We start from the raw sequence: 18543 nt of genomic DNA, 5'->3' as shown, positions 1-18543 counted from the left end.
TATGCAGGACTCCACACAAATATCTCCTGAATATGTGCCACATTTCTTCCATACTTTTCCCTGAGAACATCTTTTTCCAATTTAAGCCTCCAATTTCGTGCCTGATAGCCTCATAATTCCCCTTACTCCAATTAAACGCTTTTCTAACTTGTCTGTTCCTATCTCTCTCCAGTGCTATTGTAAAGGAGATAGAATTATGATCATTATCTCCAAAATGCTCTCCCACTGAGAGATCTGACACCTGACCAGGTTCATTTCCCAATACCAAATCAACTGCAGCCTCTCCTTTTGTAGGCTTATCTACATATTGTGTCAAGAAACCTTCCTGAACACACCTAACAAACTCCACCCCATCTAAACCCCTTGCTCTAGGGAGATGACAATCGATATTTTGGAAATTAAAATCTCCCATCATGACAACTCTGTTATTATTACACCTTTCCAGGATCTGTTTCCCTATCTGCTCCTCGATGTCCCTGTTACTACTGGGCGGCCTATAAAAAACGCCCAGTAAAGTTATTGACCCCTTCTTGTCCCTAACCTCCACCCACAGAGACTCCGTTGACAATCCCTCCATAGCGTCCACCTTTTCTGCAGCCGTGACACTATCTCTGATCAACAGTGCTATGCCCCCAGCTCTTTTGCCTCCCTCCCTGTCCTTTCTGAAACATCTTAAAACACAGCACTTGAAGTAACCATTCCTGTCCCTGAGTCATCCAAGTCTCTGAAATGGCCACTACATCATATCTCCAAGTACTGATCCACGCTCTAAGCTCATCCGCTTTGTTCACAACACTCCTTGAGTTAAAATAGACACATCTCAAACCTTCCGTCTGAGTGCGTCCCTTCCCTATCACCTGCCTATCCTCCCTCTTGCACTGTCTACAAGCTTTCTCTATTTGTGAGCCAACCTCCTCTTCCCCAGTCTCTTCAGTTCAGTTCCTTTCAGTTTAACTCACATGGCTCACTGTGCATCCATTGCCATCCTGCCTATTGTGCACTGAGTCCTCCATCTTGTAGTTTTTCAAGACTTCTGTGAAAGATAGTTTGAATTCTTTCTATCTACCTTTGTGAACATTATCCCATGCACTAGAGTGAAGAGAGATTTCCTTTATAGCTCAGATAGTGTTGAGAATGAAACTGATTCCTAACATGGAACTGTTAACAGTGTAACACATACAGTACAAATTGGTGGAGGAACTCAGCAGGTCAGACAGCATCTGTAGAAAGGAATAAATAGTCGACGTTTCAGGCTAATGAAGGGTCTTAGCCTGAAATGTCAACTGTTTTCCAGTACCTGCTGACGACACTACATTGATTGGCCTAATCTCAAATATTAAAGTGGCAGCCTACAGAGAAGTCATCACCCTGACACAGTGGTGTCAAGAAAACAACTTCTCATTCAATATCGCAAAAACAAAGTAGCTGGTTGTGGACTACAGGAGAAATGGAGACAGGCTCACCCCTATTGACATCAATGGATATGGGATGAGAGGGTGAACAGCTTTAAGTCTCTCGGCATAATCATCACCGAGGATCTCACGTGCTCTGTACATACCAGCTGTGTGGTGAAAGAGGTGCTGTTGTGCTTTTTTCACCACACATGGTTGGATGGTTGAAGAAATTTGGTGTGGGCCCCCAAATCCTAAGAGCTTTCTACAGAGGCACAATTGAGAGCACCCTGACTGGCTGCATCACTGCCTGGAATGGGATCTGTACTTCCGTCAATCGCAGGACTCTGCAGAGAGTGGTGCAGACAGCCCAGCGCATCTGTAGATGTGAACTTCCCACTATCAGGACATTTACAAAGACGAGCATGTAAAAAGGGCCCATATATCACCGGGGACCCGAGTCACCCCAACCACAAACTGCCAGCTCTGCCATCTGGGAAACGGTACTTCAGCATAAGAGCCAGGACCAACAGGCTCTGGGGCAGCTTCTTCCACCAGGCCATCAGACTGATTAATTCATGCTGAAACAATTGTATTTCTATGTTATATTGACGGACCTGTTGTATATACTATTTATTATAAATTACGATAAATTGCACATTTAGATGGAGACGTAACATAAAAATTTTTACTCCTCATGTATTTGAAGGATGTAACAAATAAAGTCAGTTCAATCTGCGGAATCTCTTTCGTAAATAGCAGGTCCTTTGTATGAGCTATAAACCAGACACAACTTATTGAGAAATTCTCAGTACGTCAGCCCAGTTCTCAATTTCTTACTTTTTCGACTAGGCTCGAATTGAGGAACTGGAGGAAGAGTTGGAGGCAGAGCGAGCTGCAAGAGCCAAGGTGGAGAAACAGAGATCGGATGTGTCCCGGGAGCTGGAAGAGTTGAGTGAAAGGCTGGAAGAAGCAGGAGGTGCGACTGCAGCACAGGTGGAGATGAACAAAAAACGTGAAGCTGCATTTATGAAACTGCGGCGGGACCTGGAGGAGGCAACGTTGCATCATGAGGCAACTAGCTCTGCCCTTCGAAAGAAGCACTCTGATACAGTGGCAGAACTGACTGAGCAGATAGATAATCTACAAAGGGTTAAACAAAAGTTGGAGAAAGAGAAGAGTGAACTGAAAATGGAGACAGATGATCTAGTTTCCAACATTGAACATGTCACAAAAGCTAAGGTAAGCACTTTGGATGAACCTGGGCTATGATTGGCTAGTTACACGAGATATTATTATTTGCACTCAAAATATAGTGGAATAGCAATAAATTTAATTTTGCTAAAGATAATATTGGGTTTCTTTTAAGTATTTATTCAAGTCAATCAAATACTCTACCAGGTTCCGCATCATGTGAAACAGTCCTTGACACTGTGACTTTCCTGACCTTTCCAGCCATTCCTTTGATCCAAAACTTCATCTTATTGATGGCCAAGGCAATTCTGCAGCTCAGCTCTTACTGGTACTTCTCACCTCACAGCTGAAGTTATGAACCTGGGGATTGTTTCACTGAGCTTCTTAAAGTCTCTTCATGGTTTCAAGAGCTGGATAAACTTCACCACACCCCAGCTCAACAGACCCCAACTCATCCCACCCCACTCCACCAAATCTCTCTCCACCCCAACTCACCCCACCCCACCAAACTCCTCTCCACCCCAGTTCACCCCACCCCACCAAACCCCTCTCCACCCCACCCCACTATGATTAGGAATAATCAGTATGGCTTTGTCAAAGGCAGGTCATGCCTTACGAGCCTAACTGAATTTTTTGGGGATGTGACTAAACACAGTGATGAAGGTAGAGCAGTAGATGTAGTGCATATGGATTTCAACAAGGCATTTGTTAAGGTGCCCCATGAAAGGCTTATTGAGAAAGTAAGGAAGCATGGGATCCAAGGGGACATTACTTTGTGGATCCAGAATTGGCTTGATCACAGAAGTGGTTGTAGACGGGTCATATTCTGCATGGAGGCCGGTGACTAGTGGTGTGCCTCAGGGACCTGTTTTGGGACCCCTTCTCTTCCTGATTTTTATAAATGACTGGATGAGGAAGTGGAGAGATGGTCTAGTAAATTTGCTGCTGACACAAAGGTTGGAGGTTTATTGTGGATAGTGTGGAGAGCTGTCAGATGTTACAGCTGGACATTGACTGGGCTGAGAAGTGGCAGGTGGAGTTCAACCCAGATAAGTGTGAGGTGGTTCATTTTGGTAGGTCAAATATAATGGCAGAATATAGTATTAATGGTAAGACTCTTGGCAATGTGGAGGATCAGAGGGATCTTGGGGTCCGAGTCCATAGGATGCTCAAAGCTGCTGCGCAGGTTGACTGAGTGGTTAAGATGGCATATGGTATATTGGCCTTAATCAGTCATGGGATTGAGTTTAAGAGCAGAGAGGTAATGTTACAGTTAGGTAGGACCCTGGTCAGACCCCACTTGGAGTCCTGTAATCAGTTCTGGTCACCTCACTACGGGAAGGATGTGGAAACTATAGGAAGGATGCAGAGGAGATTTACAATGATGTTGCCTGGATTGGAGAGCATGCCTTATGAGAATAGCTTAAGTGAACTGGCCTTTTCTCCTTGGAGCAACAGAGGATGAGAGGCGACCTGATAGAGGTGTATAAGATGAAGAGAGGCATTGATTGTGTGGATAGTCAGAGGCTTTTTCCCAGGACTGAAATGGCTAGCTAAATAGGGCACAGTTTTAAGGTGATGGAAGTAGGTACAGAGGAGATAAGATCATAAGATATGGGAGCAGAAGTAGGCCACTCAGCCCATCGAGTCTGCTTCACCATTCAATCATAGCTGATCCAATTCTTCCAGTCATCCCAACTCCCTTGCCTTCTCCCCATATTCTTTGATGCTCTGTCTAATCAAGAACTTATCTATCTCTGCCTTAAATGCACCCAATGACTAGGCCTCCACAGCTGCTCGTGGTAACAAATTCCATAGATTTACCAGCCTCTGACTAAAGTAATTTCTCTGCATATCTGTTCTAAATGGATGGCCTTCAATCCTGAAGTCATTCGCTCTTGTCCTAGACTCCCCTACCATGGGAAATAACTTTGCCATATCTAATCTGTTCAGACCTTTCAACATTTGGAATGTTTCTCTCCAGCCCATCACACCCCATCCCACTGAACCTCTCACCACCCCAATTCACCCCAACTCACCCCATCCCACTGAACCTCTCTCCACCCAATTCACCCCATCCCACTGAACCCCTCTCCATCCCAACTCACACCATCCCACTGAACCTCTCTCCACCCTTATACACCCCAAATCACCCCATCCCACTGAACCTCTCTCCACCCCTACTCACCTCATCCCACTGAACCTCTCTCCACCCCAACTCATCCCATCCCACTGAACCTGTTTCCACCCCAATTCACCCCAACTCACCCCATCCAACTGAACGTCTCTCCACCCCATCACACCCCATCTCACTGAACCTCTCTCCACCCAAATTCACCCCAACTCACCCCAACCCACTGAACCTCTCTCCACCCCAACTCACCCCATCCCACTGAACCCCTCTCCACCCCAATTCACCCCAACTCATCCCATCCCACTGAACCTCTTTCCACCCCAATTCACCCGAACTCACCCCATCCCACTGAACGTCTCTCCACCCCATCACACCCCATCCCACTGAACCTCTCTCCACCCAAATTCACCCCAACTCACCCCATCCCACTGAACCTCTCTCCACCCCAATTCACCCCAACTCACCCCATCCCACTGAACCTCTCTCCTCCCCAACTCACCCCATCCCACTGAACCTCTCTCCACCCTAACTCACCCCATCTCACCCCATCTCACTGAACCTTTCTGCACCCCAACTCACCCCATCCCACTGAACCCCTCTCCACCCCAATTCACCCCAACTCATCCCATCCCACTGAACCTCTTTCCACCCCAATTCACCCCAACTCACCCCATCCCACTGAACGTCTCTCCACCCCATCACACCCCATCCCACTGAACCTCTCTCCACCCAAATTCACCCCAACTCACCCCATCCCACTGAACCTCTCTCCACCCCAATTCACCCCAACTCACCCCATCCCACTGAACCTCTCTCCTCCCCAACTCACCCCATCCCACTGAACCTCTCTCCACCCTAACTCACCCCATCTCACCCCATCTCACTGAACCTTTCTGCACCCCAACTCACCCCATCCCACTGAACCTCTTTCCACCCCAATTCACCCCAACTCACCACATCCCACTGATCCTCTCTCCACCTCAACTCACCCCATCTCACTGAACCTCTCTCCACCCCAATTCACCCCAACTCACCCCATCCCACTGAACCTCTCTCCACCCCAACTAACCCCATCCCACTGAACCTCTCTCCACCCCAATTCACACCATCCCACTGAACCCCTCTCCACCCCAACTCACCCCAACTCACCCCAACTCACCCCGTTCCACTGAACCTCTCTCCACCCCATCACACCCCATCCCACTGAACCTCTCTCCACCCCAACTCACCCCAACTCACACCATCCCACCGAACCTCTATCCACCCCATCCCACTGAATCTCTCTCCACCCCAACTCACCCCATCCCACTGAACCTCTCTCCACCCAAACTCACCCCATCCCACTGAACCCCTCTCCATCCCAACCACTCCATCCCACTGAACCTTCTCTACCCCAAACCACCCCATCCCACTGAACCCCTCTCCACCCCAACTCATCCCATCCCACTGAACCTCTCTCCACCCCAACTCACCCCATCCCACTGAACCTCTCTCCACCCCAACTCAGCCCATCCCACTGAACCTCTCTCCACCCGAATTCACCCCAACTCACCACATCCCACTGAACCTTTCTGCACCCCAACTCACCCCATCACACTGAACCTCTCTCCACCCCAATTCACCCCAACTCACCCCATCCCACTGAACCTCTCTCCACCCCAACTAACCCTATCCCACTGAACCTCTCTCCCCCCAATTCACCCCAACTCACCCCATCCCACTGAACCTCTCTCCATCCCAATTCACCCCAACTCACCACATCCCACTGTTCCTCTCTCCACCCCAACTCACCCCATCCCACTGAACATCTCTCCACCCCAATCAACACCATCCCACTGAAACCCTCTCCAACCCAACTCACCCCAACTCACCCCGTCCCACTGAACCTCTCTCCACCCCATCACACCCCATCCCACTGAACCTCTCTCCACCCCAACTCACCCCACCCCACTGAACCTCTCTCCACCCAAACTCACCCCATGCCACTGAACACCTCTCCATCCCAACTCACCCCATCCCACTGAACTTCTCTCCACCCCAACTCATCCCATCCCACTGAACCTCTTTCCACCCCAATTCACCCCAACTCACCCCATCCCACTGAACGTCTCTCCACCCCATCACACCCCATCCCACTGAACCTCTCTCCACTCAAATTCACCCCAACTCACCCCATCCCACTGAACCTCTCTCCACCCCAATTCACCCCAACACACCCCATCCCACTGAACCTCACTCCACCCCAACTCACCCCATCCCACTGAACCTCTCTCCACCCTAACTCACCCCATCTCACCCCATCTCACTGAACCTTTCTGCACCCCAACTCACCCCATCCCACTGAACCTCTTTCCACCCCAATTCACCCCAGCTCACCACATCCCACTGAACCTCTCTCCACCCCAACTCACCCCATCCCACTGAACCTCTCTCCACCCCAACTCACCCCAACTCACCCCAACTCACCCCGTTCCACTGAACCTCTCTCCACCCCATCACACCCCATCCCACTGAACCTCTCTCCACCCCAACTCACCCCAACTCACACCATCCCACCGAACCTCTCTCCACCCCATCCCACTGAATCTCTCTCCACCCCAACTCACCCCATCCCACTGAACCTCTCTCCACCCAAACTCACCCCATCCCACTGAACACCTCTCCATCCCAACTCACTCCATCCCACTGAACCTCTCACTACCCCAACACACACCATCCCACTGAACCCCTCTCCACCCCAACTCACCCCATCCCACTGAACCTCTCTTCACTCCAACTCACCCCATCCCACTGAACCTCTCTCCACCCCAACTCAGCCCATCCCACTGAACCTCTCTCCACCCCAATTCACCCCAACTCACCCCATCCCACCAATCTCTCTCCACTCAAATTCACCCCAACTCACCCCATCCCACTGAACCTCTCTCCACCCCAATTCACCCCAACTCACCCCATCCCACTGAACCTCTCTCCACCCCAACTCACCCCATCCCACTGAACCTCTCTCCACCCTAACTCACCCCATCTCACCCCATCTCACTGAACCTTTCTGCACCCCAACTCACCCCATCCCACTGAACCTCTTTCCACCCCAATTCACCCCAGCTCACCACATCCCACTGATCCTCTCTCCACCTCAACTCACCCCATCCCACTGAACCTCTCTCCACCCCAATTCACCCCAACTCACCCCATCCCACTGAACCTCTCTCCACCCCAACTAACCCCATCCCACCCAACCTCTCTCCACCCCAATTCACACCATCCCACTGAACCCCTCTCCACCCCAACTCACCCCAACTCACCCCAACTCACCCCGTTCCGCTGAACCTCTCTCCACCCCATCACACCCCATCCCACTGAACCTCTCTCCACCCCAACTCACCCCAACTCACACCATCCCACCGAACCTCTCTCCACCCCATCCCACTGAATCTCTCTCCACCCCATCTCACCCCATCCCACTGAACCTCTCTCCACCCAAACTCACCCCATCCCACTGAACACCTCTCCATCCCAACTCACCCCATCCCACTGAACCTCTCTCTACCCCAACACACCCCATCCCACTGAACCCCTCTCCACCCCAACTCACCCCATCCCACTGAACCTCTCTTCACTCCAACTCACCCCATCCCACTGAACCTCGCTCCACCCCAACTCAGCCCATCCCACTGAACCTCTCTCCACCCCAATTCACCACAACTCACCACATCCCACCTAACCTCTCTCCACCCCAATTCACCACAACTCACCCCATCCCACTGAACCTCTCTCCACCCAAACTCACCCCATCCCACTAAACCCCTCTCCACCCCAACTCACCCCATCCCACTGAACCCCTCTCCACCCCACTCACACCATCCCACTGCACCTCTCTCCACCCCAACTCCCCCCATCCCACTGAACCTCTCTCCACTCCAACTCAGCCCATCCCACCGAACCTCCCTCCACCCCAATTCACACCATCCCACTGAACCTCCCTCCACTCCAATTCACACCATCCCACTGAACCTCCCTCCACTCCAATTCACCCCAACTAACCCCAGCCCACTGAACCCCTCTCCACCCCAACTCACCCCATCCCACTGAACCCCTCTCCACCCCAACTCACCCCATCCCACTGAACCTCTCTCCACCCCAACTCACCCCATCCCACTGAACCTCTCTCCACCCCAATTCACCACAACTCACCCCATCCCACCGAACCTCTCTCCACCCCAATTCACCACAACTCAACCCATCCCACTGAACCTCTCTCCACCCCAACTCACCCCATCCCACTGAACCCCTCTCCACCCCAACTCACCCCATCCCACTTAACCGCTCTCCACCCCAATTCACACCATCCCACTGAAACTCCCTCCACCCCAATTCACCCCAACTCACCCCAGCCCACTGAACTTCTCTCCACCCCAACTCACCCCACCCCACTGAACCCCTCTCCACCCCAACTCACCCCATCCCACTGAACCTCTCTCCACCCCAAATCACCCCAACTCACCCCATCCCACCAATCTCTCTCCACCCCAATTCACCACAATTCACCCCATCCCACTGAACCTCTCTCCACCCCAATTCACCACAACTCACCCCATCCCACCGAACCTCTCTCCACCCCAATTCACCACAACTCACCCCATCCCACCGAACCTCTCTCCACCCCAATTCACCACAACTCACCCCATCACACTGAACCTCTCTCCACCCAAACTCACCCAATCCCACTAAACCCCTCTCCACCCCAACTCACCCCATCCCACTGAACCCCTCCCCACCCCAACTCACCCCATCCCACTGAACCTCCCTCCACCCCAATTCACACCATCCCACTGAACCTCCCTCCACCCCAATTCACCCCAACTCACCCCAGCCCACTGAACTTCTCACCACCCCAACTCACCCCATCCCACTGAACCCCTCTCCACCCCAACTCACCCCATCCCACTGAACCCCTCTCCACCCCAACTCACCCCATCCCACTGAACCTCTCTCCATCCCAAATCACCCCATCCCACTGAAACTCTTTCCACCCCAACTCACCCCAACTCACCCCATCCCACCTAACCTCTCTCCACCCCAATTCACCCCATCCCACTGAATCTCTCTCCACCCCAACTCAGCCCATCCCACTGAACCTCTCTCCACCCCAATTCACCCCAACTCACCACATCCCACTGAACCTCTCTCCACCCCAATTCACACCATCCCACTGAACCTCCCTCCACTCCAATTCACCCCAACTTACCCCAGCCCACTGACCCCCTCTCCACCCCAACTCACCCCATCCCACTGAACTCCTCTCCACCCCAACTCACCCCATCCCACTGAACCTCTCTCCACCCCAACTCTCCCCATCCCACTGAACCTCTCTCCACCCCAACTCACCCCATCCCACTGAACCTCTCTCCACCCCAATTCACCCCAACTCACCACATCCCACTGAACCTCTCTCCACCCCAATTCACACCATCCCACTGAACCTCCCTCCACTCCAATTCACCCCAACTCACCCCAGCCCACTGAACCCTCTCCACCCCAACTCACCACATCCCACTGAACCCCTCTCCACCCCTACTCACCCCATCTCACTGAACCTCTCTCCACCCCAATTCACCACAACTCACCCCATCCCACCTAACCTCTCTCCACCCCAATTCACCACAACTCACCCCATCCCACTGAACCCCTCTCCACCCCAACTCACCCCATCCCACTGAACCCCTCTCCACCCCAACTCACCCCATTCCACTGAACCTCTCTCCACCCCAACTCACCCCATCCCACTGAACCTCTCTCCACCCCAACTCACCCCATCTCACTGAACCTCTCTCCACCCCAATTCACCACAACTCACCCCATCCCACCTAACCTCTCTCCACCCCAATTCACCACAACTCACCCCAACCCACTGAACCCCACTCCACCCCAACTCACCCCATCCCACTGTACCCCTCTCCACCCCAACTCACCCCATTCCACTGAACCTCTCTCCACCCCAACTCACCCCATCCCACTGAACCTCTCTCCACCCCAACTCACCCCATCCCACTGAACCCCTCTCCACCCCAACTCACCCCATCCCACTGAACCCCTCTCCACCCCAATTCACACCATCCCACTGAACCTCCCTCCACTCCAATTCACACCATCCCACTGAACCTCCCTCCACTCCAATTCACCCCAACTAACCCCAGCCCACTGAACCCCTCTCCACCCCAACTCACCCCATCCCACTGAACCCCTCTCCACCCCAACTCACCCCATCCCACTGAACCTCTCTCCACCCCAACTCACCCCATCCCACTGAACCTCTCTCCACCCCAATTCACCACAACTCACCCCATCCCACCGAACCTCTCTCCACCCCAATTCACCACAACTCACCCCATCCCACTGAACCTCTCTCCACCCCAACTCACCCCATCCCACTGAACCCCTCTCCACCCCAACTCACCCCATCCCACTGAACCTCCCTCCACCCCAATTCACACCATCCCACTGAAACTCCCTCCACCCCAATTTACCCCAACTCACCCCAGCCCACTGAACTTCTCTCCACCCCAACTCACCCCACCCCACTGAACCCCTCTCCACCCCAACTCACCCCATCCCACTGAACCTCTCTCCACCCCAAATCACCCCAACTCACCCCATCCCACCAATCTCTCTCCACCCCAATTCACCACAATTCACCCCATCCCACTGAACCTCTCTCCACCCCAATTCACCACAACTCACCCCATCCCACCGAACCTCTCTCCACCCCAATTCACCACAACTCACCCCATCCCACAGAACCTCTCTCCACCCCAATTCACCACAACTCACCCCATCCCACTGAACCTCTCTCCACCCACACTCACCCCATCCCACTAAACCCCTCTCCACCCCAACTCACCCCATCCCACTGAACCCCTCCCCACCCCAACTCACCCCATCCCACTGAACCTCCCTCAACCCCAATTCACACCATCCCACTGAACCTCCCTCCACCCCAATTCACCCCAACTCACCCCAGCCCACTGAACTTCTCACCACCCCAACTCACCCCATCCCACTGAACCCCTCTCCACCCCAACTCACCCCATCCCACTGAACCCCTCTCCACCCCAACTCACCCCATCCCACTGAACCTCTCTCCATCCCAAATCACCCCATCCCACTGAAACTCTTTCCACCCCAACTCACCCCAACTCACCCCATCCCACCTAACCTCTCTCCACCCCAATTCACCCCATCCCACTGAATCTCTCTCCACCCCAACTCAGCCCATCCCACTGAACCTCTCTCCACCCCAATTCACCCCAACTCACCACATCCCACTGAACCTCTCTCCACCCCAATTCACACCATCCCACTGAACCTCCCTCCACTCCAATTCACCCCAACTCACCCCAGCCCACTGACCCCCTCTCCACCCCAACTCACCCCATCCCACTGAACCCCTCTCCACCCCAACTCACCCCATCCCACTGAACCTCTCTCCACCCCAACTCTCCCCATCCCACTGAACCTCTCTCCACCCCAACTCACCCCATCCCACTGAACCTCTCTCCACCCCAATTCACCCCAACTCACCACATCCCACTGAACCTCTCTCCACCCCAATTCACACCATCCCACTGAACCTCCCTCCACTCCAATTCACCCCAACTCACCCCAGCCCACTGAACCCCTCTCCACCCCAACTCACCACATCCCACTGAACCCCTCTCCACCCCAACTCACCCCATCTCACTGAACCTCTCTCCACCCCAATTCACCACAACTCACCCCATCCCACCTAACCTCTCTCCACCCCAATTCACCACAACTCACCCCATCCCACTGAACCCCTCTCCACCCCAACTCACCCCATCCCACTGAACCCCTCTCCACCCCAACTCACCCCATTCCACTGAACCTCTCTCCACCCCAACTCACCCCATCCCACTGAACCTCTCTCCACCCCAACTCACCCCATCTCACTGAACCTCTCTCCACCCCAATTCACCACAACTCACCCCATCCCACGTAACCTCTCTCCACCCCAATTCACCACAACTCACCCCATCCCACTGAACCCCGCTCCACCCCAACTCACCCCATCCCACTGAACCCCTCTCCACCCCAACTCACCCCATCCCACTGAACCTCTCTCCACCCCAACTCACCCCATTCCACTGAACCTCTCTCCACCCCAATTCACCACAACTCACCCCATCCCACTGAACCCCTCTCCACCCCAACTCACCCCATCCCACTGAACCCCTCTCCACCCCAACTCACCCCATTCCACTGAACCTCTCTCCACCCCAACTCACCCCATCCCACTGAACCTCTCTCCACCCCAACTCACCCCATCTCACTGAACCTCTCTCCACCCCAATTCACGACAACTCACCCCATCCCACCTAACCTCTCTCCACCCCAATTCACCACAACTCACCCCATCCCACTGAACCTCTCTCCACCCCAAATCACACCATCCCACTGAAACCCTCTCCACCCCAACTCACCCCAACTCACCCCGTCCCACTGAACCTCTCTCCACCCCATCACACCCCATCCCACTGAACCTCTCTCCACCCCAACTCACCCCAACTCACACCATCCCACCGAAACTCTCTCCACCCCATCCCACTGAACCTCTCTCCACCCCAACTCACCCCACCCCACTGAACACCTCTCCATCCCAACTCACCCCATCCCACTGAACCTCTCTCTACCCCAACACACCCCATCCCACTGAACCCCTCTCCACCCCTACTCACCCCATCCAACTGAACTTCTCTCCACCCCAACTCATCCCATCCCACTGAACCTCTTTCCACCCCAATTCACCCCAACTCACCCCATCCCACTGAACGTCTCTCCACCCCATCACACCCCATCCCACTGAACCTCTCTCCACCCAAATTCACCCCAACTCACCCCATCCCACTGAACCTCTCTCCACCCCAATTCACCCCAACTCAACCCATCCCACTGAACCTCTCTCCACCCCAACTCACCCCATCCCACTGAACCTCCCTCCACTCCAATTCACCCCAACTAACCCCAGCCCACTGAACCCCTCTCTACCCCAACTCACCCCAACCCACTGAACCCCTCTCCACCCCAACTCACCCCATCCCACTGAACCTCTCTCCACCCCAACTCACCCCATCCCACTGAACCTCTCTCCACCCCAATTCAGCACAACTCACCCCATCCCACCGAACCTCTCTCCACCCCAATTCACCACAACTCACCCCATCCCACTGAACCTCTCTCCACCCCAACTCACCCCATCCCACTGAACCCCACTCCACCCCAACTCACCCCATCCCACTGAACCTCCCTCCACCCCAATTCACACCATCCCACTGAACCTCCCTCCACCCCAATTCACCCCAACTCACCCCAGCCCACTGAACTTCTCTCCACCCCAACTCACCCCACCCCACTGAACCCCTCTCCACCCCAACTCACCCCATCCCACTGAACCTCTCTCCACCCCAAATCACCCCAACTCCCCCCATCCCACCAATCTCTCTCCACCCCAATTCACCCCATCCCACCGAACCTCTCTCCACCCCAATTCACCACAACTCACCCCATCCCACTGAACCTCTCTCCACCCAAACTCACCCCATCCCACTAAACCCCTCTCCACCCCAACTCACCCCAGCCCACGGCACCCCTCACCACCCCAACTCACCCCATCCCACTGAACCTCCCTCCACCCCAATTCACCCCATCCCACTGAACCCCTCTCCACCCCAACTCACCCCAACTCACCCCAACTCACCCCGTTCCACTGAACCTCTCTCCACCCCATCACACCCCATCCCTCTGAACCTCTATCCACCCCATCCCACTGAATCTCTCTCCACCCCAACTCACCCCATCCCACTGAACCTCCCTCCACCCCAATTCACCCCAACTCACCCCAGCCCACTGAACTTCTCTCCACCCCAACTCACCCCATCCCACTGAACCCCTCTCATCCCACTGTACCCCTCTCCACCCCAACTCACCCCATCCCACTGAACCTCTCTCCATCCCAAATCACCCCATCCCACTGAACCTTTTTCCACCCCAACTCACCCCATCCCACCTAACCTCTCTCCACCCCAATTCACCCCATCCCACTGAATCTCTCTCCACCCCAACTCAGCCCATCCCACTGAACCTCTCTCCACCCCAATTCACACCATCCCACTGAACCTCCCTCCACTCTAATTCACCCCAACTCACCCCAGCCCACTGACCCCCGATCCACCCCAACACACCCCCACCCACTGAACCCCTCTCCACCCCAACTCACCCCATCCCACTGAACCTCTCTCCACCCCAACTCACCCCATCCCACTGAACCTCTCTCCACCCCAACTCACCCCATCCCACTGAACCTCTCTCCACCCCAATTCACACCATCCCACTGAACCTCCCTCCACTCCAATTCACCCCAACTCACCACATCCCACTGAACCCCTCTCCACCCCAACTCACCCCATCCCACAGAACCCCTCTCCACCCCAACTCACCCCATCTCACTGAACCTCTCTCCACCCCAATTCACCACAAATCACCCCATCCCACAGAACCCCTCTCCACCCCAACTCACCCCATCCCACTGAACCCCTCTCCACCCCAACTCACCCCATTCCACTGAACCTCTCTCCACCCCAACTCACCCCATCCCACTGAACCTCACTCCACCCCAACTCACCCCATCTCACTGAAACTCCCTCCACCCCAATTCACCCCAACTCACCCCAGCCCACTGAACTTCTCTCCACCCCAACTCACCCCACCCCACTGAACCCCTCTCCACCCCAACTCACCCCATCCCACTGAACCTCTCTCCACCCCAAATCACCCCAACTCACCCCATCCCACCAATCTCTCTCCACCCCAATTCACCACAATTCACCCCATCCCACTGAACCTCTCTCCACCCCAATTCACCACAACTCACCCCATCCCACCGAACCTCTCTCCACCCCAATTCACCACAACTCACCCCATCCCACCGAACCTCTCTCCACCCCAATTCACCACAACTCACCCCATCCCACTGAACCTATCTCCACCCACACTCACCCCATCCCACTAAACCCCTCTCCACCCCAACTCACCCCATCCCACTGAACCCCTCCCCACCCCAACTCACCCCATCCCACTGAACCTCCCTCAACCCCAATTCACACCATCCCACTGAACCTCCCTCCACCCCAATTCACCCCAACTCACCCCAGCCCACTGAACTTCTCACCACCCCAACTCACCCCATCCCACTGAACCCCTCTCCACCCCAACTCACCCCATCCCACTGAACCCCTCTCCACCCCAACTCACCCCATCCCACTGAACCTCTCTCCATCCCAAATCACCCCATCCCACTGAAACTCTTTCCACCCCAACTCACCCCAACTCACCCCATCCCACCTAACCTCTCTCCACCCCAATTCACCCCATCCCACTGAATCTCTCTCCACCCCAACTCAGCCCATCCCACTGAACCTCTCTCCACCCCAATTCACCCCAACTCACCACATCCCACTGAACCTCTCTCCACCCCAATTCACACCATCCCACTGAACCTCCCTCCACTCCAATTCACCCCAACTCACCCCAGCCCACTGACCCCCTCTCCACCCCAACTCACCCCATCCCACTGAACCCCTCTCCACCCCAACTCACCCCATCCCACTGAACCTCTCTCCACCCCAACTCTCCCCATCCCACTGAACCTCTCTCCACCCCAACTCACCCCATCCCACTGAACCTCTCTCCACCCCAATTCACCCCAACTCACCACATCCCACTGAACCTCTCTCCACCCCAATTCACACCATCCCACTGAACCTCCCTCCACTCCAATTCACCCCAACTCACCCCAGCCCACTGAACCCCTCTCCACCCCAACTCACCACATCCCACTGAACCCCTCTCCACCCCAACACACCCCATCTCACTGAACCTCTCTCCACCCCAATTCACCACAACTCACCCCATCCCACCTAACCTCTCTCCACCCCAATTCACCACAACTCACCCCATCCCACTGAACCCCTCTCCACCCCAACTCACCCCATCCCACTGAACCCCTCTCCACCCCAACTCACCCCATTCCACTGAACCTCTCTCCACCCCAACTCACCCCATCCCACTGAACCTCTCTCCACCCCAACTCACCCCATCTCACTGAACCTCTCTCCACCCCAATTCACCACAACTCACCCCATCCCACCTAACCTCTCTCCACCCCAATTCACCACAACTCACCCCATCCCACTGAACCCCTCTCCACCCCAACTCACCCCATCCCACTGAACCCCTCTCCACCCCAACTCACCCCATCCCACTGAACCTCTCTCCACCCCAACTCACCCCATTCCACTGAACCTCTCTCCACCCCAATTCACCACAACTCACCCCATCCCACTGAACCCCTCTCCACCCCAACTCACCCCATCCCACTGAACCCCTCTCCACCCCAACTCACCCCATTCCACTGAACCTCTCTCCACCCCAACTCACCCCATCCCACTGAACCTCTCTCCACCCCAACTCACCCCATCTCACTGAACCTCTCTCCACCCCAATTCACCACAACTCACCCCATCCCACCTAACCTCTCTCCACCCCAATTCACCACAACTCACCCCATCCCACTGAACCTCTCTCCACCCCAATTCACACCATCCCACTGAAACCCTCTCCACCCCAACTCACCCCAACTCACCCCGTCCCACTGAACCTCTCTCCACCCCATCACACCCCATCCCACTGAACCTCTCTCCACCCCAACTCACCCCAACTCACACCATCCCACCGAAACTCTCTCCACCCCATCCCACTGAACCTCTCTCCACCCCAACTCACCCCACCCCACTGAACACCTCTCCATCCCAACTCACCCCATCCCACTGAACCTCTCTCTACCCCAACACACCCCATCCCACTGAACCCCTCTCCACCCCTACTCACCCCATCCCACTGAACTTCTCTCCACCCCAACTCATCCCATCCCACTGAACCTCTTTCCACCCCAATTCACCCCAACTCACCCCATCCCACTGAACGTCTCTCCACCCCAACACACCCCATCCCACTGAACCTCTCTCCACCCCAATTCACCCCAACTCACCCCATCCCACTGAACCTCTCTCCACCCCAATTCACCCCAACTCACCCCATCCCACTGAACCTCTCTCCACCCCAACTCACCCCATCCCACTGAACCTCCCTCCACTCCAATTCACCCCAACTAACCCCAGCCCACTGAACCCCTCTCTACCCCAACTCACCCCATTCCACTGAACCCCTCTCCACCCCAACTCACCCCATCCCACTGAACCTCTCTCCACCCCAACTCACCCCATCCCACTGAACCTCTCTCCACCCCAATTCACCACAACTCACCCCATCCCACCGAACCTCTCTCCACCCCAATTCACCACAACTCACCCCATCCCACTGAACCTCTCTCCACCCCAACTCACCCCATCCCACTGAACCCCACTCCACCCCAACTCACCCCATCCCACTGAACCTCCCTCCACCCCAATTCACACCATCCCACTGAACCTCCCTCCACCCCAATTCACCCCAACTCACCCCAGCCCACTGAACTTCTCTCCACCCCAACTCACCCCACCCCACTGAACCCCTCTCCACCCCAACTCACCCCATCCCACTGAACCTCTCTCCACCCCAAATCACCCCAACTCCCCCCATCCCACCAATCTCTCTCCACCCCAATTCACCACAACTCACCCCATCCCACTGAACCTCTCTCCACCCCAATTCACCACAACTCACCCCATCCCACCGAACCTCTCTCCACCC

General features: G+C 54.9%; 1 protein-coding gene across 1 annotated transcript in view; it reads left to right on the top strand.

The window, feature by feature from the left end:
- The window catches only part of LOC134342616 (myosin-7-like), a 137991-nt gene that overhangs the window by 74508 nt on the left and 44940 nt on the right, over positions 1-18543 (top strand). Inside the window, exon 28 of the mRNA XM_063040949.1 lies at positions 2244-2633. Within this exon, the coding sequence (XP_062897019.1) occupies positions 2244-2633 (390 nt within the window). The remainder of the gene's footprint in view (positions 1-2243; positions 2634-18543) is intronic.

Source organism: Mobula hypostoma, chromosome 2 (assembly GCF_963921235.1).
Source record: "Mobula hypostoma chromosome 2, sMobHyp1.1, whole genome shotgun sequence".
In the NCBI taxonomy this organism is placed as follows: domain Eukaryota; kingdom Metazoa; phylum Chordata; class Chondrichthyes; order Myliobatiformes; family Myliobatidae; genus Mobula; species Mobula hypostoma.
The sequence above is the reverse complement of the archived record's forward strand: the minus strand, read 5'-3'. Positions and strand labels throughout refer to the sequence as shown.